At 39.5% G+C, this 24,184-nt stretch overlaps 1 protein-coding gene across 5 annotated transcripts in view; it reads right to left on the reverse strand.

The window, feature by feature from the left end:
- Nucleotides 1-24,184, reverse strand: part of PPFIBP1 (PPFIB scaffold protein 1) — a 140,732-nt gene that overhangs the window by 60,404 nt on the left and 56,144 nt on the right. For all 5 annotated transcript variants that reach the window (XM_089524633.1, XM_089524635.1, XM_089524634.1 and 2 more), the window contains exon 2: nt 3,806-3,903. In XM_089524633.1, the coding sequence (XP_089380759.1) occupies nt 3,806-3,869 (64 nt within the window). In that variant the 5' untranslated portion in view covers nt 3,870-3,903. The remainder of the gene's footprint in view (nt 1-3,805; nt 3,904-24,184) is intronic.

Raw genomic sequence — 24,184 nt, forward strand, 5'->3', positions numbered from 1 at the left:
GGGCTGATACTACAAACATACATTGGATAATAGAGTACACCCAAGAATTTCAAAAGAAAATCAGCCTGTGCTTTATAAACTATAGCAAAGCCTCTGGTTGTGTAAGTCATGAAAAACTATGTGTCACTTCTAAAGAAATGGGTGTGCTACAACATTTGAACGTCCTGTACTCAGGACAAGAGGCTACCATCAGAATAGACTACGAAGAAATGGAGGGGCATGAAAACTGGAGGAAGGAACATCAATACTTTAAGATATACAGAAAATGGCAAAGACCTGGAACCATTACTGCAGAAAGTCAAGGAAGAAAGTTTCAAGGAAGGGTTACATTAAGAAAACAAAAATAAGGACCACAGATGATTTACATAACTTTGAAGGACTAGGACTTGGAGGGGCAACTATAAAATATAAAGATATATAATTGAATACTAAAATTAGGATTGTTTATGCCAATATATTTTCATTTTCAATCTATAGTGTGAGAGCAGGATAGTGAAGGAAGCTGACAAGAAGAAAATAACTCATTTAAAATGTGATGCTGGAGCAGAGTTCTATGGAGTCAAATGGATCCTAGAGCAAATCAAGCCTGAATTTTCCTTAGAAACCAAGATGACTATACTGAGACTATTGTTCTTTGAACATATCACGAGAAAACATGACTCTTAGAAAAGTCAATAATGATTGGTAAGGTAGAAAACAATAGGAAAAGAGGAAGACTGCACTACAGATGCCATCAACTTGATAGTAGTTAATAACCACCCCAGCCCCATGTGGCACCTAAAAAGTTTGGATGAAATAAATTATTGTGTTCATGTAGCTCTAAAGACCTATGGTAAAAATAAAAAGACTCTCAAAGAAAACAATGAGAAAACAGTAGGTAAACCCCAGCAATTATTCTAAATACAGATGAGTGAGATCAGTCCCAGAAATAGACAGACAGAAAAGATACATGCTACATTTTACGGTTACTGTCCTATACACTTGGAACATAACTGTAGACATCGGATAAGTCTAAGACTGAGCTATAAATGTAGTGGGAAGAGTCTGAATATACATTTGTTGCCCCAAAAACAATGCATCAGAATGCAGAAAACCGTTTTCAGATTTTGCTATATTTTTGAACAATCTTGACCCCTAAAGTTACTGTCACTGTCCACCTCTCTCTCCTCACTGTGCACACACCTTTTGTCAGACTTGTATGTAAGCATTTGCCAAACAGCTATCAGATGAGGACAAACAGCTAGTGAGTGCTTCAGTCTTCTTCTACATCTAGTGGAGAAATCAACCAAGAGTAGGAAAGCGCTTTTAGTGTTCAGCATGAAAAATGCTGAATCAGTGTGGTGTAGTGCTTTGAGCATTGGACTACGACTCTGGAGACCAGAGTTCAATTCCTGCTTAGCCATGAAACCCACTGGGTGACCTTGGGCAAGTCACATGCTCTCAGCCTCAGAGGATGGCCATGGCAAACCCTCTCTGAAGAAATTTGCAAAGAAAACCCCATAATGGGTCACAGTAAGTCACAAACAACCTGAAGGTACACAACAACAAACAACAAGCTTGATTAATAATGCTGTTACTGTTGTTGTTAATTGTGCATTTTTGCATGCATTAATACTACTACTCTGAGAAGACAACTCCTGGGAAAGTGATTAAACATCCCCTTATATATGCTCACTTAAGTACCAACAAGCTACTAATTCTGAATTAAGACAAGGGGTCCCTTGTTTAAGACCAATAATCTACAAGCTACTATACTACCTAATAATGGAATACAGATAACAGAATAAATATGATGTATCAATATTGGCCATATCTTATGTTTATGTGAAATCAGAGCTTTCTGATCAGAGTTTTCAAGCAATGACAAACTGCCTTTGAACAAATCTTGCCAAGAAACCCCCATGATAACTTTGCCTTAGGGTTGCCATAACTTGGAAATGACTCTAAGGCCGTATTAGTATTCATGTAAACTATTTTAGTTTAATTTGTATTGTATTGTTTGTTGTATATTGTCTATTGAGATGCCTAATAAAGGTTGATGGAATGAATGATGAATGAATGACTCTAAGGCAAACAAAACACACACAAATGGAAAATGATGCAGACTGTTAAAACCTTTCTTTGGCAGCAGGATAATAAAAACAAACCTTGAAAAGCTAAGTGGCCCTATATTACAAGCCTCTATTATACATCTTTGGAAATAACCTTATGTGATCTTGTTTTAGATATCATGTACATAGGAACTGTTCCTGCTTGACACGGGGTTTGGAAAATCTTTCTGCATTGCAGCTCCCAGAATTTCTCACTCTTCATGGCCACTAGTCATGCTGACTGGGGAATTCTACATGCTGTTGTTTAAGGAAGTAACTTCTTCCAAACTCAGACTGGACAAGAGCTATGTCCATTTTAATCCAGAGGCTGGAAAGATGTCCCTGAGCAGTTCATAAGCAAAACATGAAGCGAACAGGTCACACTGGTTGTTTGTCATCTTATAGGAATGAGTACTGAGAGACATTCAAGCAGGTAAGATGTAATCAATTTATTGAGTATAGTTGTTGTTTTCTTTTTATGAGCTAGATAATTATAGAAAACAATTATTTAAGAACGATCTTGAGTGAATTAACTAATTAAAAAAATAAGAGCTTTACTATTTTTACTTACTATTTTTAGCTGAGAATTTGGATATGCTATCATTATGTACTTAATTGTCTTATCAAAATCAGACTGGAACCAACATTATTCAGAGTAATAAAAATGAAACTATAAAAAGAAGTTAATGTTCACCATCTGTCAGATACATCCTATACATATGTATGATGTAAATCTTTAGAGAGTTGATATGGATACAAGAAAGGAATATGTTATTACACATTTATAAAAGTATTTTGCAAGGGAGATAAAATAACTAATCTGGAGACTCAGTACATTCGGAGTTTTTTCTTGCACCCACTCAGAATATTTCCCTAGTTTAAACAGCTGTTTGTACAGCTTGGCTTGGCATGAGATCAAACCAAATTGTTAGTGTGCTTGGCCATAACTCCCTTCCTTCTGTATCTCTCTGAGAACTGAAGAAGAAATAGAGAGAACCAGTCAACACTTGGTTGTCACAAACTACTGAGGAGGCAGTATTTCACTTTGGATTGTCTTGAGGAAGGAGTGGAGATATAAGAAAAAGGGACACAACAACAGAGTGCCATTTGAACATTAAAAAAAAATCTCCCCTGTGCACAGAAAACTAGAACATCTGGTATAAGGGTTCAAGCCTGCTCTTCCTCTCCAAATGCTAGTTCTCCCATTCATTTCAACTAAAGAAGCCTTTCAACAATGTAACCATACACCTGTAGGCTGTGCTAATAGCCAGGAAACATTTCATCACCTCATCTACGTATGTAGATGTGGTTCAGATTCCCCTTCTTTGACTGTCTCCTCTTAATTCTCCACTCTCTCTTTCACACACACAAACACACACACACTGTTTCTTACTTTAATCTATATTTGGAAAAACACCCCGCCTCTAAAGAACAGATTGCAACAGCAGTCTCATCGCTTAGACAGCTTTGAGAAACAGATGGTGAGGGTTAAGAGGAGAGTTTCAAGCAAGCAGATGAGTTTGTTTGCATGAATTTGTGAAGAGAGTGCAATTTAGTTTGATCCTCATCCTCTATGAAGAGAAGGGAAAATTCACAATGTCTGGTAGTTACTCTGGACGAGAATTTAGTCCAGGATTTCTTGCCTCCAGGAACAAAGGGGTGGATGGGCAGATTTAACAAAACAAAACCCATAAAAATGGTGGTTAATATTTTACCTGCAATAATGCCATCCATCTGTTCCAAAGCTGCAGCCAGCATCTCACTTGCATCGCTCATCATCTTTTTGTTTCTGTAGGGCAGCTGCTGCAAATACCTAAAGTAATAAAGAGAGTGTGTGTTACATGTGCTTTGCAGCACGTCAGAACCAACAACTAAGTGAATCAAGCTGAAAATGAGAGTTTTATTTCATTATTGAACCACGCCAGTAAAAACACACGTAGGTACACATCATCCAAGTCTGGGTAGGTATCCAGGGAATTCTGGGAACCTACTAACCTTTTTGCGGAAAGGAGGAATGTCTTCCTGCAGCGGAAGGCCTTTCTCTAACAGGCATGCACAGTTAGACAATCTGGTTTGAGAAACATCTGTTCCTTACTTAAGCTGGCAGATGCAAAGTTAACTCACAGGAGATGAAGTCTTAACAAAAGCCACATATTTTAGAGCTGTGTCCTGCTAGCTGCAACCTGGTGCCTCTGCAGAATAACAATGGGTTTTACAATTACAGGCAAGGGTTTTCTATTCATAGCATTCTGAAAGTTTTCCAGAGAAAGGTAATAAAATTGAGAAAGAAACACAAGGGACAGTAAACAGGTACACACAACTTGAGATTCACCAAGTAACACACAGTCAAACTGCCATATCAGGTGGTCTACCAAATGTTGCCCACCCTAAGATTGAAAAACCATGGAAACTGGCTAGCATTTGGCAGTCCATAATATATGGGTATGCTGGATAATTTTGTTCTGTTCAATATCCTACTTAGCAGATGCATCAGTCTGCTGCTCCCTGTAAAGGCTGCTCTCATTTAATTTAATTTTATGTTTAAGGAAAGGTACCATGAAGTTGCCAGATAACCTGACAACTAACATGTAACATATGTTAGTGAATTCTATGCTATTCAGGTATTATGCAGTTTCAGGGTTCAATGAAAACATGAAGGAGAATGTAAGAATAAGCATGCCACCTATACTCAGTCATTTTTCTCATCAAACACCATATTTTAAGGAGAAAAACTTCTACAATGAAGAACCTTTTTATCTGTGCAGGATCCCCGCATGGTAATAAGATTTGTATGTAAACCAGAATTGTGGTCCATGGCGATATGAGGTTCCTGGATCCCATTTTAGAGGCCCTAAAGCCCAACGTGGTGTAGTGGTTTGAGCATTGGATTGCAATTCTGGAAACAAGGATTCAAATCTCTGCTCACCTATGGAAACCCACTGAGTAACCTTAGGCAAGTCACATTCTCTCAGCCTCAGAGGAAGGCAAATGCAACCCCTCTCTGAACAAATCTTGCAAAGAAAAAACATGATAGTTTAAGAAAAACTATGATGGGTAGATAGCCCTTCACCAGTCCATCAAGCCCCACAAGCCCCTTTCCCAAAATTAAAATGTTGGTGAAATTTTCAAGCAATTCCCCCCCCCCAATCCCATAGAAAGTTGAGGCAAACAGCACAAAAACCCTTGAAAAATTACAATGCACCCCCAGAAACACTCCAAAATCACATTCTGCCCCCCAAATATCTCAATTTTCTCCTACAGGCCCTCTCAAAATGGCGACAGAAAGGGACTACAGAGGCAAGTGGAGATATTTGGGCTTACTGTGGGGGAGATAAACAGGCTATTTGGAAGGAATTTGTCCCAAATAGGTGCCCATCTGATATAAGCAATGAAAGGTTTATGCTTACAATATGCCAAGCAAAAATGACATCATTCACCAATTTGTGCATCCAGGATGAGAGGGATGCAGAGAAGACAGGCAGGCAACTTTGTTACCTCAAACATCATTTTCATTAACACAATACAGTCGATATTAGCACCCTGATTTGCCAGGGTTGTAAATTGCAGGCTACATTGACACAAAAAACTTCCTACTGAAGACATTTACCCTTGGCATGTGAGGGTTCAGAATGGACCAGAGTTATCATCTGCCCCCTCACATGGCCACTAAACCATGGCAAAGATTACCGAAACAAGACATGTTTGCCAATACCATAGCTAGTGCAAATCAGGTTGACAGTCACCATGGTTTGTGCACTATATCAGAAAATTCCTAATTCTAGTTTGTTCGTTGAGTACAAATTAGAGCCAGTGTAACATATATTATCTAGCAAGGGTGGATCTCCCGCCACCTCAAGAGATGCTTATGGCCCAAGGGACTCTTAATTATGCTCATGAGTTGTTTGTACAATCCCCAGGCTGGAATATCATCCTCCCACAGAACTGGATGAAAATAACCCCCAGGATCCCCATAGGCAAAAATTGCCCCAAACTGTCAGTTTTCACTCCTCCAGGTCTAGTGATTTACACTTTAAGCCCCTCTCTGACTTCCACCATCACTCAAACCTTCAGAAACCCCCAGAAATCCAAACTAGTAACTTTCTGTCACTTGCAGGTCAGATGTCCAGCTTCAGGTACTAAAGGACAAAAACCGGTCCCTACATCAACCACAACTGTACCTGCTGTAACATGTTTCTCCACAGTGGGGTTTTGAGAACTGTCCATATTGTCTCCCCCAAGAGGCCCACCAGGCACCCCATATAGTTTTCATTTGGAAATAAGCTTACAATCTTTCTGATTTCTAATATTCTTAAACATTTGTTTCTGCTTGGCTTTTCTGTATCTTGGTGTTTTGTTTTTTAAACTTTTAAAAACAAACAAACCAACCAGAAACCTTGACAAACGATCAGGGACAGATCAGCCACAGTTGGATGTAAATATCACAAGTACTGTCTTTTGCAAGATGTACAATGTCAAAGGGGAACTACCCTCCATCCATGACCTTTTATGAAACACTTTGCATGGAAAAAGGGTAAGGAGACATCTTTTTTTTAAAAAAAATGTCTATTAGAATGACCCACTTAGTTGTTAAATTTATTCAATTCAAATTATGGTGACCTATGAATGAGATACCCCCAGGAAACCCTGTCATCAACAGTCCTGCTCAAGTCCTATGAACTAAATAGCCCACTCCAATATGGAAAGAACTATCAGGTATTACTTTTACCATTTGCATAGAAATATTTCAAGTTTTTGCAACAGGAAGGTGAAAGAAGTAACTTTTGCTCACATCCTGCTGCTGTTTGTTGTCTTTTCTAGTTAGTGTGTTGTTGTTATTGCAGTTTTGTTTTTCAAAAGAGGCCTCTCTTGGGCTTAAAACGGCCCAGGACAGCCTAAAACATGTTGATAGGGCCTCTGAGCATCTGGAAAACAAACAATTTTATTTTCCAGGGGAGAGGTGCAGCCCTCCAAGGTCCCCTAAGGAGCTTTTGGCTTTCCGCAGTTGCCCACCTCTGCGCTACAGCTTTTGCTGGGCTCAGTCATTCTAGAACACAAATAAGAGAGAGAAAACTACAACAATAAACATATAAAACTAGCATGTTAGGGAAAGGAAAACCTATCGTTTTATGTGAAATATGACCCCAAGCCTTTCCTTACACACTTGCATACTTTGAGTGGTAGAAAATATAGTCCTGAGCTGATTACATCAGCACTGCTCCACAACAAAACTTAGAAGTTAGAACCATTGGCCCGTTACAGACGGGCCTGAAAATACGGACTGGGTCCGTATTAGGGTTAGAAAAGGACGTCACTTCCTGATGCCCCTAACCCTAATACGGACCCAGTCTGTACAAAATGGCGGCAGCCGTTCCACACGGCTGCCGCCATTACGATGTCACGACCGCGCCACCTCCAAATGAGGCGGTGCAACATGACATCTTTGCGCCGCGTGAGGGCGCCTAGAGCGCCCTTTCCGCGGTGCAAGAAAGAGCTCCGAAACAGAGCTCCTTCTGGGGTTTGTGTCGCTGGGTGCAGCCTTTACATGGCTGTGCCCAGCAACGCAGAGGAAAAAGGGGCCAAGCGGCCCCTTTCTTCTCCTCCTCCCTGCCATCGCCGGGTGTCCTTGGGGCTTGAAGCCCCAAGGACACCCCTTTCCAGGCTGCGGGGAAGCGGCCTTTTGCCGCTTCCCCGCGGCCTGCAAAGCAGCAGATCGGGCCCTCGGAGGCTGCCGGTGTGGCAGCTGAGGCCCTGATACAGCGGGGAAAGGGGCGGGTGCAGGCCACCCCAAACGGGTGGTCTGTAACCCGCCATAGAGTTGGAAGAGACTCTAAGCACCATCTACTCCAACCCTCTACCAGTCTAGGGACCTACAGCTAAAACGCTCTTGAAATAGGCATCCAACCTCTGTTTAAAGACATCCAAAAAGGGGTAGTCTGCCATTTGTGAGGCCTGGTTTTTAAAAAAGCAAATCTCATTAGATTTTAGTTGTTTAAAAATGAATTGAAAGTGTCATTACTATAACAACAACTATACTAAGGTTTGGGGCTTTTTAAAAAAGTTAACATTTGTTGTCACCTTAAAATGCTCTTTTAGGGGACTAGGAGTCTTTATAGGTTTTTAAACAGAATGTAAAAATGGCACCTTATTAACACATTACTAATAAGTAACAAAACACAATACTTTGTTAGATTTAATAAGGAGTAAATAGTTACCTACCCACCCCTTACAAAGTCACAATGAAAGTAATGTTTTCAAGAAAGCTCTAGAATCCAGACCAAGCAGAAAGGCAAATCAAGGGAGGCAAGAGTGTCAGAGCCACTCAAACAAACCGGATGCTAATAGAGCTATGGCAGCAAGCAGGAGCTCCGGTGCTAAAGTTCACTTCTCTCATAGCTTCATTCATTATGTTAAATGAAGGATTAACCTCCACCCTCACCCGTATGTGCAGCCACTCAACTTTGGCTAATCCATCAGCTTACATTCTTGCTTTTTGAAAGTCTAATGCTTGGTGAAGTGCAGCAAGACATCTCTCTTACCAAAGACAAGGCAGGTAGCGGGGAGGCAGAAAACAACATAGCACATGTGCAAGATGACATAACATTTCATAAATTGTGCTCATTACAATAACAGTGCTAAAAGGCACATAATTGAGAGATTCAGTATCTATTGGGGATTTTTTCTAAGGTCACTGGCGTTATTAAATCTGCTCAGCTTTGTCTTGTTATGCTGTAAATGTAGGACCCTTGTGTCCATTGAATTGTGAAGACAACTATGTAAATAGTGACTCTTGTCAAACAGAGTAATTCCAGAAGGTGTCTTTCTATGTGACAAATGTTTTTGTGTTTATTTGAAAGGCAAACCCTGCAGAACAATAAACCTACCTTGAATTGACAACTTGTTCAACAACTGACACATTGTTCAAAATGAATTTTCTCCTGTATCAGACAGAATGATCAGAATCAGAACACCACATTTTAAAGCTTCCTTTGGGAGCTTCACACTTACTGTCTTAATCCAAAAAGGGATATGTGAATTCAAATTATTTATGAGAAGGAATATATATCAAAACATGTGTTAAAGTTTTTTAAAATGAAATCCTTACTATTTTTGGTACCAAAACCAACATCAAATCATCTTGCTTCTTAATATATTATTACACTGAATCACTGTAACACAGTAATGTTCTTAGGAGCATTCTTTCTTGGTATTTATACACTTTTTTTCAAGAGACTCACATACCAAAGTGACTTTAGCCTCAGCAAAACTTTCTTGCCTCTAGGGAGATTATTAGCCAGGAGGGGAAAGCTGGGAGTAAAGGGTATACTCTTGGCAAAGTTGCACGATCGTACTGAAGATTTTCAGACACATTACAGTTATCCAGGACTAAACTCATGAAGATCCAGGAATTCTCCAGCCACAAGCCATTCACGGGGAAGTCCCAGGAATGGTTTGTGGCTGGAGCATTACTGGATCTTCATGGGTTAAATCCTGGGTAAGTATGGTGTCATCTCAAAATCTTCAGTGTGATCACTAGACTTTGACGGGAGTATGTCTTTTCATTACCCGATTTTCTCCTGTCTGATATCATGCTGTCATCTCTATTTTTAGGAGCAAGAGGAAGAGCAGGCTTGGGGGAGAGATTAGATTAAAGGACCTAATTGAAAGCTCATTGAAGCAACTAAGAGTCCTTGCCATGGCTATAATGAACTTTGGAAGAGAGATTAAGTAACTTGTATAAGAGCTTTTCACACTTCAAGGTGTGAGAAGAAAATTAAATTACTTACCGTATATACTCAACTATAAGTCGATCTCATGTATAAGTCGAGGGCAGGTTTTGGGGCCCAAATTATGGATTTTGATATGACCCATGTATAAGTCAAGGGTAAAATGTAGAGGCATATGACAAAGGATCTTAAGGATGAAACAAAGGAAAATGATGCCAAAAAACTTACAAAATTCCAGTTGGCAAAACTGATTATGCTCACACTAAAGGCTTGATAGATGAGAGAATAGAAGGGGGTCAGTACTTCCAAGATAGATTGCACTCTTGGCTTTACCTGAGGATGATTCCTTTCTTTTTAAGAGTTAAAGTACAGTACTCACATTGATCCATGGATAGGTTGACTTAGATTTTGGGGGTCAATTTTTTGACTAAAATTTCTAGAATTGCACATGAGTACAGTATATACAGTAGATCTTCCTTAATATGTGAGTTGTCTTTCTCACATACAACATATGTCTCTCAGTGTAAACACTACAGAGTACTATTACCACAGACATACAGGCCAGTGTGTTATTAAGTGATTAATATTACCACAGACATCTAGGCCAGTTTATGATCCCCACAAAACTCTGGCATTTACCAGACTTAATCTGTGAACACTGGCAAGTAGTAACCACACTGAAGTGGAAAGCTCCAACTAGCCATGGTCATACAGTTATTTAGTGGAACATTTCCTTGCCCTGTGTCAGATAAAAACACAAGTTGACATTGAGGGAAAGAGAAGTTCAAGTAAGAGAAAACTAGGGAGAGGAAGAGCTTGACATTTTTCTTATGGGTGAATAAAATAACATTTTACACACATGTGTGGCAAAATTCAGAGCATAGCTCTTCACAGTGTAACTACAATCAGTCAGTGTGTATACTGTATATACTCATGTAGAAGTGTAGAAATTTTCCTCTATGGGTCAATGTACCTCAACTCTTATTAAAAAGGAACCATCCTCTTCTCTGAGTAGAACAGCGAAAAGTGAGAATGTAGTCCATACCAGGAGAACCTTAAAAAAAGCACCGACTCCCTCCACTGCAGTGCTATTTCTGACTTTTTTGAATGTCTGATTGGGAAAATGGTAGTGTGCTTTGGCATCATTTTCCTTTCATTCATCCTTTATATCCTTTGTTACATGCCCCTACGTTTTACCCTCAACTTATACATGGTTATATCAAAATCCATAATTTTGGCCTCATAACCTGCTCTTGATATACATGAAGTGGACTTTTTAGCTGGTCAGGCATACTGATGTTCCTGCAAACTATCTCACCTCTGGAACAATTCAGGTCTAGGGTAAAGCAACTGTCCACTCTTCATTATGTAAAATGGTTTGTGTGCCAAGTATTGCCAGCTCCATCTTTTCCAAAGTAGCAATATGATACATATTGACTTCTGTATTTTCCTGTCCAACGGATTGAAAATATATACTGCTGTGATACTGTAAATTAATAAGGATTAAGCCTGATACATATCAGCTTTGGTGACAGAACATTTACTATAAATACAAATGTAGCATAAAGCAAAAGCAGCAGTTCAAGTAGCAAGAAAATATCTGGCATCTCCAGCTTTCACTTCCTTAATGAAAGTTAACTCCCCCCCCCAACCCTGCTCATATAAAAATTAAACTAATGAATTCAAATCATCAAATCGTTAAAAGTCACCTACAGCCTCCCAATTGTATGCAATCATCCCAGTTGAGTCAGCAGAAGCAGTGCCTTGTATAGAATTCAAACTGCTGATTTTCAAGTAAATTGCAGCCTCACAATTCCTAACACTTATCCCTACTAAAAGCCTGTAAGATGGGCCACCCATTTTCTACTTTGGCAACTAGTACTAGACTACCTTCTATATTCACAACAAATCCTGTGAGTCAATCTGGGAGATAAGAACTAGTCAAAGGCCACCCAGTAAGCTTCATGAGAGAGCAAAGATTGCAGTTCAGGTCTTGCTAAATCCAAAAGTGGGTACGCATAGAAAATGGGCCCTAGGCACACCCACTACCCATTTCTCTGCCCTCTTAAGCACTCCCTGCCCTTTTGCAATCTCAACAGTTGTTTTGAAAAAGCAACAGAAATACTGTTCAAGAAGGTGGGGGTTTCCTTTCAAATGTATGTCTTCCATCATTAAAAAGCAATTTAGCATTGGGGGGGTTCCCAGTCTGCTGACCTGCAGGGGTATTAAGGGGATCAGCAGATGAAGAGAGGAGCTGTCAGTTAGATGGAGGGACCAAAGTGAGCCCCCATACACTGACATGCCATCTTACTCCTAATCCACAAATAGACACAAATGTACCACACATACCAACTTTCCTTCTCTGCAACTGAATTTCATACCTTGACTCCTTTTTGTCTTTCCTGGTATCATGCCTATGGTTCAGGTTACTTTCAGGATTTGGTCCTGTTACCAGAATGATTGGCTGGTGATGGTACTAGAGCAGAATTTCATCTGATCCACATTTTTAGTTGAGCAATCTATACACCCTTCCTGGTCTAACATATATATCCAAACACAGTTATACCTAGTTTCTTGCATTTCTCTGGATTTTGTGCTTTGGTTCTTGGCTAGAAAGTTAGATAGAAAAAAATTATGAAGGAAAAACATGTATAAAAATAAATGCACACTTTGTATGTGCTTTTTTTTAAAAAAAACAGAATCAGACAGAAATTGGGTAGAAGAGATAAGATAATGCAACTTATCCTATCTCTTCCAAAACTTGAAACAGACAATAAATAACTTATTCATACATCTTTTGTGAAGAATTTGGCATTCATCTCTCTGAGATTCATTTCTCATGTAGACTAGCAGAAAATACCCTTTATAAGAAAAATGGCAATCTAAATTAAACTCTTTTGATATGACAAAATATCGCTATAATCTAACATACTGAAAAGTTTGGGTTATTCATTGGCTGCATTTGGTGATACTATGTCTACAAGCTTTCATAGCTTATCTGGTACAATATACATCAAAAGATGTTCCATCACTCCACCTGCAAGAAAGCAGGCTTCAGCATTAGCAATAATCTTTGAATGACAGAAGAAAATCTCCCTGCACATAAAGCAATGACACATGCCTCTTTCAGTAACCTACTTTCCAAAGTTCAGGAAGCCGAATCTTGAAAGGCAAGTAGTAATCTACATGAATGAACTCAGCGTGCTAAAAAAAAGAAAAGTAAAAGATAGATCAAAGAGTGGAAACAACGGCGGCAGCAACGGCGTTGGCAGCAGCAACAACATAGGCAGCAACAATAACAACAGCTTCTTGGAGCATGGAGGACACATTTGTAACTTTTCTGGAGCTGAAATAACAGAACATTTCACCTTCTGACCTCACATGTACAATTAAAGACCAAATTGTCAAAAGAAAGAAATGTATCTGTTTTCCAAAGGCAAAAAAATAAAGTGCACTCACGTACTACTACACTTGTCCCTCCACATTCATTGGGTTAGGGGCACAGGAGGACCCCCGTGAATGTAGAAAAACTGCAAATAGTAAAAACACTTATGTTTTTACCTGAGAGAACACCTCTCTAGGAATCTCTAGGTCCTCCAGTGCAACCCTGTGGTCAACATCTGCCAGACAATGACCATAGAATTGCGCTAGAGGAGGTACAAATGCCTAGTGGAGTTTTCTCTCTAGGAATCTCTAGGTCCTTCTGTGAGACTTTTGTTAAAGTTGAGTTGTGCTGGAGATACCTAGATATTCCTAGAGATGACATATTAATAAAATCCGTGAATAATCAAATCTGCAAAAATTTAAACCGTAAATGTGGAGGGATGAGTATACTATGACTGCTACCATTTTATTTTGATGTCAGCCCTGCTCTACTGCAAAAGAACCCAAAAAACAAACAAAACACAGGAATTTGCTGTTGAAACACATGACAAAAACGCACATGTACAATATATACTTCCTGCCTCTTTCCCATTGATCCAATTAGGGGAATTCCCATTTGTTATTTAATTGGTCCATAACCTGTCCACAATGCAGGTAACATTACAGTGATTATTCCATCCTCTTTTTAACCAATGGTCGTCAATCGTCAACATGATTTAAAACAACTTGTATCACTGTGCATCCAGGACAAACATAATGTGAGGCTCTGATAAGCTTCAATGGAAAGAGCTTTTCAGGGTTGGCAACTGCACCTTGAGAATCATTCTCTATGTCCTGATTTGATGCACTATCTAGTCAATACTAAAATCTGCAGTGCAACAAGAGGATGGAAATGGCCTCGTGGGCATCCTGGTCCTGTGTAATTTTAAAGCTTCCTTGGCCATCTGAATATTTTGATCTGAGCTCAGAAGGCAATAAGAGACCAATACAGACCACAGGATACTGGTGCCATATACTCCCAATGACTCATTCCAAGGAAAAAGTTATCACAAAGGTCTTCCTCATCAGGGATATGAAAAGCAGCCATAATCTCTTCTACCTATTCTGCCTCCTCTCTCTGCATTAAAACTGGAGGTACAAATTTATTTAGAAAATGTATATGCTGCCCTTCAGTTAATACATATGTGTACTGACATATGGACTGTGTATTACACATGGACTGATACAATCATGAAAACCATAGCCCTGAGTCTGAAAAACCTGAGCATGGCTATTGATAACTGGGGCTTATGGAGATCTCTCACAGGGTTGCCATGTATCAAAGCTGAACTGACAGCAAACAACAACATATATAACTGCCAAGACATAGTGGGGGGGGGGGGACACACACCCTGGAGTAACGCCCAAGGAACGACACATGCAGAGATGTCACCTTTGAGCACAAATAATTCTGCTTGTGTTGGGAATGTTTCCACTGAAAAAACCAACACACAGGTACAGCAAAACTACTGGCTGGAAGTAGGCAAGGTCACTCATGCAGAGACTTAAGAGGAAGCTTCCTGAAGTGAAGGTACACTGCACTCACAAGAGCTTTTAATAATTTAATTCGTTTATTTTTCATGAGAAACTAAGCAGTTTTCTTAAGGCACAGAGTGTGGAAAAGAGAGACCTGTCATATAGTACAGAGCAGCATTCCAGTATACTCTAGTACCAGTCTGCATTGAGTGAGTCTCATGTTCACAAAGGGGAAATCTCAAGGTTTTTCTTTTTTTGAATTTTAATAGTTCAACTAGACACTAGTAAGAGTCAGCAGGGAAAGCTAGGTATGGAGTTCTGTAAAACTTCCTCATATTTACCTCCCCCCCTCTCTCTCTCACACACACACACACCACTGCTTCAACATAAAGTAATAAGAGAGAACACTGGGACTCAAATTCCATCCAATATGCAAGACTGTGTGGCACGATAAAAAGGAAAAGATAACACAACAACATCAGCAATAGCAAGGCAGTGAAATAACAGACCTCCTTCACCAGAAGCACATCGTAGTTGCACGTATTTATGCTAAAACAGAACAGATGCTTTTGAACAAGTGGAAACCTGTACAGTTTAAGGATGAAGTAAGAATAATCCCCCTTGAATATTGCTTCCTTTGGTCACACGCATACATACAGACACACAGAACTTTATCGCATAGGCCCTGGAACAGGCCTATTGCATTCTAAAAGGGAATGTTATGGGGACAGGAGGCGGCAAAGAACGCTATTTACCGCACAATGCGAATGTTGCCGCCGCCGCCAATCATTCCCATCACGTTCCGGATGTGTTCCCCAGGAGGCGATTTTCAAGAACGCTTCTCAAGGGTTCCTGAAAATCGCCCCCTCTGGGACACATCCAGAATGTGATGGGAACGACTGGCAGCAGTGGCAGCATTCTCGCTGTGCGGTAAATAGCATTCTTTGCCGCCTCCAGTCCCCATAATGTTCCCTTTTAGAATGCGACAGGCCCATTCCAGGGCCTGTGCAATAATGTTCACACAATACCTGAAAGGATCCCCTCCCTTTACACAAAAGAAAAGGAAGGTGACCTGGGGAGAGGGAGAAACAAATTTTAAGAATGCATATGTTATTCCCAGCAGTAGGAAAAGGGATTGAAAGAATGAAGGAAAGCGCTAACTATGCAGATGCAAACACAGACAAGAAATTATTCAGCAATAACCATTTCAACATCAGTAAAGTGCTCCAGGAAGGAATTTGCCATGGTCAATAATACATTTTTCAAATTGCTCTGAAGGATTGTTTCAGAGAGAACTTCACTCCCACTTTCCCAAACACGACTGACAAACAATCCAGGAGAATTCCAACATTCAGAGCTGAACACCTTAAATTTGACTTAACCATTTGTCAAGGCTATGCAGCAAAAAGCCAATTGTAAGCCAAAGTAAATTCCCATTATCAGTTGAGAACTACCTTATCAGCTATTGACATTCCAGTTGCATTTCTTGCCCTTACAGACACATTTTTTAGTCTTACATACATCAAAATAAAAAAAATGTGCCCAGTTTCTACCCCAGACTGGTTGCTAAGGTTATGTGCCGTTTCCAAGAGCTGGCAGATAAAAGCTTCATTTTTAAGCAAGAAATAAAACCCTTCTGGCTCAGAAGACATACTCCTAACACAAGTGTTTAAGGGAGAAAAGGAGCAGAACAAAAGCCAATAAAAATATTGTATTCGTCTCCATCTCTCTCATGTACACAGGCATGTGTGCACTTGCACACAAAAACACACAGTGAATATTTCTTTGCATAAAGTTCAATGCAGTTAGCTAAGATCATGGCTTTAAATATGGAATACAGAACATAACTATGGAGACTGGAATAAGCCCAAAAGCCTGTTCTAGCCCACACCACCAACAAGAGGTCCATTAAATTTCACCACCATCCTCCACTTTTGTCACTGTGCCCTGCAGATCCTGCATCCTGGATGTATGTAGTTCATTCCTGAAAGGAGAAGGGATACAGCAGGGGTTGGAACTACATGGCCCCCCAGATGTTGCTGGATTCCATGTTCCAGCATTCATTACCACTCGTTATGCTGGCTGGGGCTACTGGACATTTCAATCCAATGACATCTGGAGCACGACTTCTATCCCTGGGAACGGAACACAAGACCGCAAAGTCTGATCCCAGTCTCTTAACTACAAATAAGAGAGTTCTATTTTGAGGGAAGCTCTTTTGGTCCTAAACTGGTGCTTGCCATCAGAAATGAAGTGGATGAGGGCAAACAAACTGAAACTTAATCCAGACAAGGCAGAGGTCCTCTTGATCAGTTGGAAGGCAGAGGAAAGAATAGGGACTCCACTGTGTTAGATGAGGAAAGAGAGAGATTCAAAGCTACATCCTAAAGTCAGGCTGTTGGATATATTCAGGACTAATGGAGAGAACAGTAAAGCAAATAACAATATCTATAGTAACATATAATCCTATACAGTCCAAACTCCAGGGTGGAAAATGTCCCCACCTTCATTACATGGTTGCCTTAAAACATTAGCCAAAATCCAAAAGTGATGTGAATGTAAGAAAGAGACTGCATTGTACCCCCCCTCCAAAAAAAGAAAAAGAAAAGAAAAACACCAGAAGAAGTAGTCAACCTGTTTGGGGATTACACAACTTCAGTGCTTTCCACAAACAAAAATGGCCTCCACTTGTCAGGCAGGCATATTAGGGAAAAGGCAAGTCTAAAATCCTTCTCTATGTGACGTTCTATATTGAACAAGCAGAAAGAGATGTGGGTTTTCTCCCTCTCTGACTATGTGCCCTTGTAAGGTGGGAGATGATATCAAAACATTTAAAATAAATAAAATAAGCAAGCAAGCAAGCCTCTTATTTGCATGGAAAAGCACTCAGTTGAGTTTTCTGAATTTCCCCCATCAAAACTGGAATGTACTTTTTTGGATCCAAATTCTCAGAAACACTTTATTTGCTGGGGAATTCTGAAAACTATGGTAAAATAAGTTTTTCAGGGTCTAGACTTCCCACCTGCAGCTTAAGAAGAGTTTCATTTCTTCACATGCTGTCTGTGAGAACTAGGCCTGAAAAGGAAAAAGCTACCAGTAATCAAAATATCATTCCAGCCTTCAAATGTCAAAAGCGAAAAAGATGATACCATGAATGGTTTATGCCCTCTTTTTCAATCCTTGAGCAAAACTAAACTCTTAAATTGCCAAGCCATTCAACCAAGCTGTAATGAGACAGTGAACTTTTATTCAAAGAAAGTGGAAATAGGGAGGCGAAAGGAAGGAATGATATCAATGCACTCTTTAGAAGAGAAGAGAAGAGAAGAGAAGAGAAGAGAAGAGAAGAGAAGAGAAGAGAAGAGAAGAGAAGAGAAGAGGTTATAGGCAAAGTTATAGTTCATGAAGATAAATACCAAAACAGATATTATACTGGGGGGAAATTGTTTTCTCATTTACTAGGCACCCAGTGCAGTATTTTTTCCCTCAAACTGAATTGCAACAATGAGCACATTTACTTCTTTATTAAGAAAACAGGACTATTCTTCCATTCCTTCTATGATATCACAATGTATGTATCATATATGGCTTGTCATAAATATTAACGGATTAAAAATGAGTTTAAACTGATTGAATCTACATAGGAATAAAACTTTTGCTTTTAACCATTTTCTCTTCTTAAAAAAACCTAACCATTTCTTTTAAAATGTTTTCCTCTTCTTTAAAAACCAATATGACAACATAGATAAGTTCACCAGTGAATGATTTACTACTCCCATTTTAATTTCCCACAATGCCCTGAAGCAATGGTAATTGTGCCACCACTAGACAATAAATGACAGGAGAAAACATTAACCATTAGCAGGCACTGGTGGTTGGCTCTGTCAACACTGCAGGGAGCCCAGTAGCTGCCCAAGGAGGCCACATGATGATGAATACTTGAAAAGAACACCTTCAGTCTAGAAGAAAGGGCATCAGCACTGTGGTTGCATGTTCTCAGCCACATGCCTGCAATGATGTAACATACATACTACATTTTATAAGCAAGCACATCATCATTCATTAGAAAATACCATAATACTGGGAAAAGTAGAGGGCAGCAGGAAAAGAGGAAAAGATGGATTGATTCAATCAAGAAAGCCACAGCCCTGAAACTGTAACACTAAGCGAGACTGTTGATAACTGGGGCTCTTGTGGGTTCCTCATTCATAGTGCTAAAATTAATCAAAGTAAACGTGACATCAAATACTCCATTAAAAACCTTGGCAAATTCTACCCCTAAAAGGCAGGAAATAACTTTTCTTGCTTTATGAAATAAAGCAAGAAAGCCAATTAGGAAGATGAATGAAATGGTTCTCTTTAACCAATCATAATCATAATGTGGCACGTCTTAAGTCAAATGTAAATCACCCCCAGTTTAGTATCTCCACACTAAAAAGAGACAATAGTATCTTCATGGTTTGGATGAGGCAATGGTTACAAGGCAGTAAATTCTGGCCAGGAATTACAGTAGAACAACTGCCTTTCAGCTTCTTAAGACGTATCCTTTTAAGATCACTTTTGTACAAAAAAAAAAAAATTAAAGGAGATAATTCAGTATAGTTGATGACTTCATGAGACACAAGTATATATTTAACATTCAGAACTACTTGGCAAAATATTCTGACCCAGGCTGAACAAGCTTAAAAAGGAAACTACAGTTGTCCCTCCATATTTGCTAGGGTTAGGGGAACAAGACCCCTGTGAATATGGAAAAACCGCAAATAACAAAACACTGTTTTTAACTGAGAGGACACCTCTCTAGAGAGAACATATTAATGAAATCCGTGAATAATCAAATCCGCAAATATCAAAGCTGCAAATATGGAGGGATGACTGTAATGCAAACTAAAAGCTTGCACAACAGTAATTGTAATGAAAAGATTTTGGAGGAGGGGAGGAAATAGCTTTCTGAGACAGGGTAGATAAATGGCTTATGCTTCAAGCACAGCCTGTGAAATTTCTGAGCATCATGCTGAGATCTGGTTTGATTCCACTTTAACTGCTATGGCTGCATGCTATGACCTTCTGGAGATTGTAGGTTTGTTGAAGCATCATGAGCATCAATTCATGAGCATCATGAGCCATAGCATGCAGCCATGGTAGTTAAAGTGGGATCAAACCAGATTATTTCTGTAGCATGGATGTAGTCTTGGACAACCAAACTGCAAGTGTTAAAGTGATGATGGAAGAAGGGAATAAACATTGGATTAATCCTATTTTCATTCCAGAACTCCCACTGGATGTAGACTGGGGGGGGGGGGGGGAGTTGCCTATCTATTCTTGCACAACACAAACAAAGCAAGAGAATTATTTTGTATTTTGCTTATCAAATGCAGGAAGGGTCAGTGGGATCACTAACAACAATCTCAGTGTGCTTTTAAAAAAAGAAATGGAGGGTAACCAAAGCTGATATATTAGAATAATATGCATAGAATTACTGCTACAAGGATAGCATGAAAAATTGGTTGATTAATGCTCCCTGCCTCTAAGTTTTATAACAGCTCTACAAGAAATAAATAGCAATGAAGTGGATTATACGTTTTGCCCAAACTCTCATAAATTTGTTACAGTCTCTCCTGACATTACAGAGATTCGGAGCAGACAATGACTGGATGGATATTCATACTTCTTGTTTATGTCTCTCTCCCTAAGTTCCAAACGAGACCATTCATAAGCATCCAGGCTCTGAGGATGCACAATCCAAAGGAGGAAGATGCACCAAATACGGGTTTCTCCATCCCTCCTTCACCATCATTCCAATGCTGGTACTGCTTAAAAAAAACACACCCTCTAACAGTTAACTAGACAGAAGAAAAGCAGAGATTGGGCAGGCATAAAAATACTTTGTTAAAAGGACCTTCTTTGTCAAAGGCTGTGTTAACAGAGGTATGTCTATATATGAAGTCAAGACAGCTTGGGCAGCTAGTAGAGAGGGTTGGGAAATAAGCAGGTTTTGCATCAGACACTGTAGAGAACAAAAAGAGTAAGATGTGTCCGCATTTACTTTCAATCAAGAATGCAATCAAATATATTGTCTTGGAAATCCACAGTATTTTCTATACCAGTCATCTGAACTTTTGTTCTTCATATAAAGCATAATGTACTGGACCAGTCAAAAAAGGATGGGTTGTCAAAATGGCCCCGTGTCCCAATCAAGGCACATGCCAGGAAATTGCTTAAAGAGACTATGCTTTCCCCAGGAACAGTATGATTTGACAAACACATCTCTATGTAAACAAGCAAAGTGAGATTGAACATGCCTGATCAAATATTTCATTTAAAGTGTAAAGAAAACAGCAGAACAAAAGAGGACACTGACTTAGCATTTTTAAAAAATGAATAACACATTTTCCTGTGTTTAAATAGGTGGCACATTCTGTTACTTTCTTTCATCAACAAAAACATACACATTCCAATGTATACTGAATGTGCAACTGATCCAAAAACAACAACACTAGAGCGAAAAAGGATTGGTGGCAAGCCTCCTGTTATATCAGGTGCAGGTTGAATCTATTTTATCCTAAATGTTTGGGACCAGACATATTTGGGATTTTGGGGGGTTTTGGATTTTGGAATATTTACATATACATAATGAAATATATTGGGAGATGGGATCAAAGTCTAGATGTGAAATTCATTTATGTTGCATATACACTTTGTGCACATAGCATGAAGGTGATTTTATACACAATATTTTAAATAATTATGTTCATGAAACATGGTTTGTATGCACTGAACCAGCAGAAAGCAAAGATGAATTTCAGACACCCATGGAAAAGTTTTGGAATCCTGGATAAGGGAGACTCAGCCTGTAGTAATGATCACTCTTGAAAGAGGAAGTAAATGTACTACATCACTGTGTCTACGACATTCTGCTATCTTTCCTAACTAAGGCCTGTTACAGACTGCCAAAATAAAGCTGCTTCAGGTCTCTTTGGAGGTATGCTATTTGAATGATGCATGGGTCCTAAGAGTCCGGAGGTCGCACCAAAGCCACACTCCATTCCTAAGCACTGGAGTGCAGCTTTGGTGCAGCTTCTGGATTCTTAGGATGCATGCATCATTTAAATAGAATACCTCCAAAGAGACCCGAAGCAGCTTTATTTTGGCAGTCTGTAACAGGCCTAAGAATCTCCATAATTGTAGATGTGACATTCAGAATCACCTTTTATAGCCTCCTTTCCTTTCTTGCATGATAGAGGAAACCATGGTTCCACCCCTTCATTCCATTCCCACATTCACTGTACACAAAGTGAGATCCAACATAGCTACTTCACTGACATAAAGAACATCCATTTATAAAAGGAAATATGTGCTTGCAGAACATCCCCTCCCTGAAGGCAGCTCCTGTTCACACAGCTGCTGTGTGGAATCCCCATGACCATTCTGTAATCAATAAGCAAATACTGATGGAAAAATAAAGAAGGGGGAAAGCCACACTTTCTTCTGCCATTTCTTCACCAGTTACAGCAAGCCCCAAAGTCCACTAAAATACTTTAAGAATACTTCCCTTGATTTAGAACTTTATTTTAAAAAATTTTCAAGTTTTTTTTTAATTTCCCTAACCAAAATAAGCACAATGGAAATTGCAGAATACACCAAACAGATTTAAGCCAACTTAAATTGAAATTTAATAGCTTAATTATGCAGCTAATCATAACTAGACCTGATATATTATACAGGGACTGAAAAACCAATATACACATTTTCTTGAGAGATTCCACTTGGATCAGCTGATTTGGAGACAGGGAACAATCCAGCCATTCATTGATGGGTCTCCAAATGCTAATATAAGCAAGGAAATGCCACACATTCCCTCTGCACAGTATTGACATAGCCATGAGGCTATGAACAAAAGAGGATGCTCATGTGAGCATCCTTAGCTCTTAAAAAAAAAACACCAAAAAACCCAGAACACAAAACCAAACACACACATCCAACACAAATGATTTCCCAACAGACTACCAACTGAATTCACCCTTTAAAAAAATACCACCAATCCCATCCCACGGGTGTAGGATCTCTGGGCCTCCGGATGGGAATTACAATTTCCAGAATCCTTTAGCATTGGTCATGCTGGGTAGACCAATTACAACTGTAGACAAAAAACATCTGGAGGACCAAAAGTGCTACACTCCTATGTGAGGGGAAAAGCTGTAGTAGAGCCAGAGTAACTAATTTCCTTATCATGGATAGAACGAACCTATGATCAGGCACACAAGTTCTACTAAATTTTCCTTCACCCACTTAACCATACATACCTATATTAGCTCTTTGTGGCTTGAAGGGAAAGAAGAAATTTTGCAAAGCAATGTGCCACATTTTTAACACGACAGAGAGAGATACTGTTTTTAAAAATGTATCTTCGACACCCTAGGTGCTTTTATAAAATACAAACAAGAAAACACCCCATCCCCAAAGCAGCTGTGTTGACTTCAGAACGTGGTATTAGAGTAGGTTTTCTTGTTCTGCAGTTTTTAAGACAGCCTGATCCTCCTGTTTTGCAACCCATCCACTCCCTGCAATCCATTTTCCTGTAGCAATATAATCTAGGTCCAAGAGGGAAGGCTTACACCTTTGCATAGACTGCTTTCAGCCTTCTGCTGGAAGCTTTTAGAAAAAGTATTATTGCTGAGGAACGCTGTAATAAATCCCATTATCACCCTAGTCTTCAGGGCTTCTGCCAATGGGGACAAATCCACTATTGCCAGTAAGCCACAAAGCTAGCTCTGCTCTTGGCAGGGATTCCCAAATGTCTTCTTCATTGCCATGGGAAAAAAGGTGTGTTAGACAGCTTCCCATCCCTAATTCTGGGGATTTCAGAGTGGCATGCATGGAAGTCATCCCATTTTTAATTGCAACCATCCTGTAAGGTAGATTAAGCTAGTACATAGTGGTTTATCCAAGACCACAGTTTGCAGCACAGTTAAGCAGGGATTTTTGACCCAAATTATCCTGGCTCAAAAGCAACAGTCTAGTTACATCTCCTTGAAAAAGTATTAGCAGAAGGTTCCTGTTAAGTGTGGATTTCCAAGCATGCTCCAGGGGAGAATTAGATACTGCTTCCTATAAATACTGCAGAATCTGCGTATAAAATTTCTTCCGGATGGTTGGATGCTGGTTTTCTTTATTTGATAGGCTGTACACTGATAGATTAGTTCTGAGTAATTATATGTATTTGATTCCACACTCTAGAGCAGTAATTTAAATAAAGTTTTGTACAGTAATGCAAACTATTGACTTGGTCAGTACATATTGTACCTTAGAATATCATTGATGTCAGGAGGTGCAAGTTTTAAACCCTCATAGCAACTGACCAAACTCTTCAAATAAGAGCCACAAAACGTAATGGTTGTGCATTAATCCTATGCTAATAACATTAACATTGGAGCTAACATTACTTACACCAGGAAGATCTCCATGCTAATCATT

Source organism: Sceloporus occidentalis, unplaced genomic scaffold (assembly GCF_023333645.1).
Source record: "Sceloporus occidentalis isolate IW3139 unplaced genomic scaffold, rSceOcc1.0.p SCAF_5, whole genome shotgun sequence".
NCBI lineage: Eukaryota > Metazoa > Chordata > Lepidosauria > Squamata > Phrynosomatidae > Sceloporus > Sceloporus occidentalis.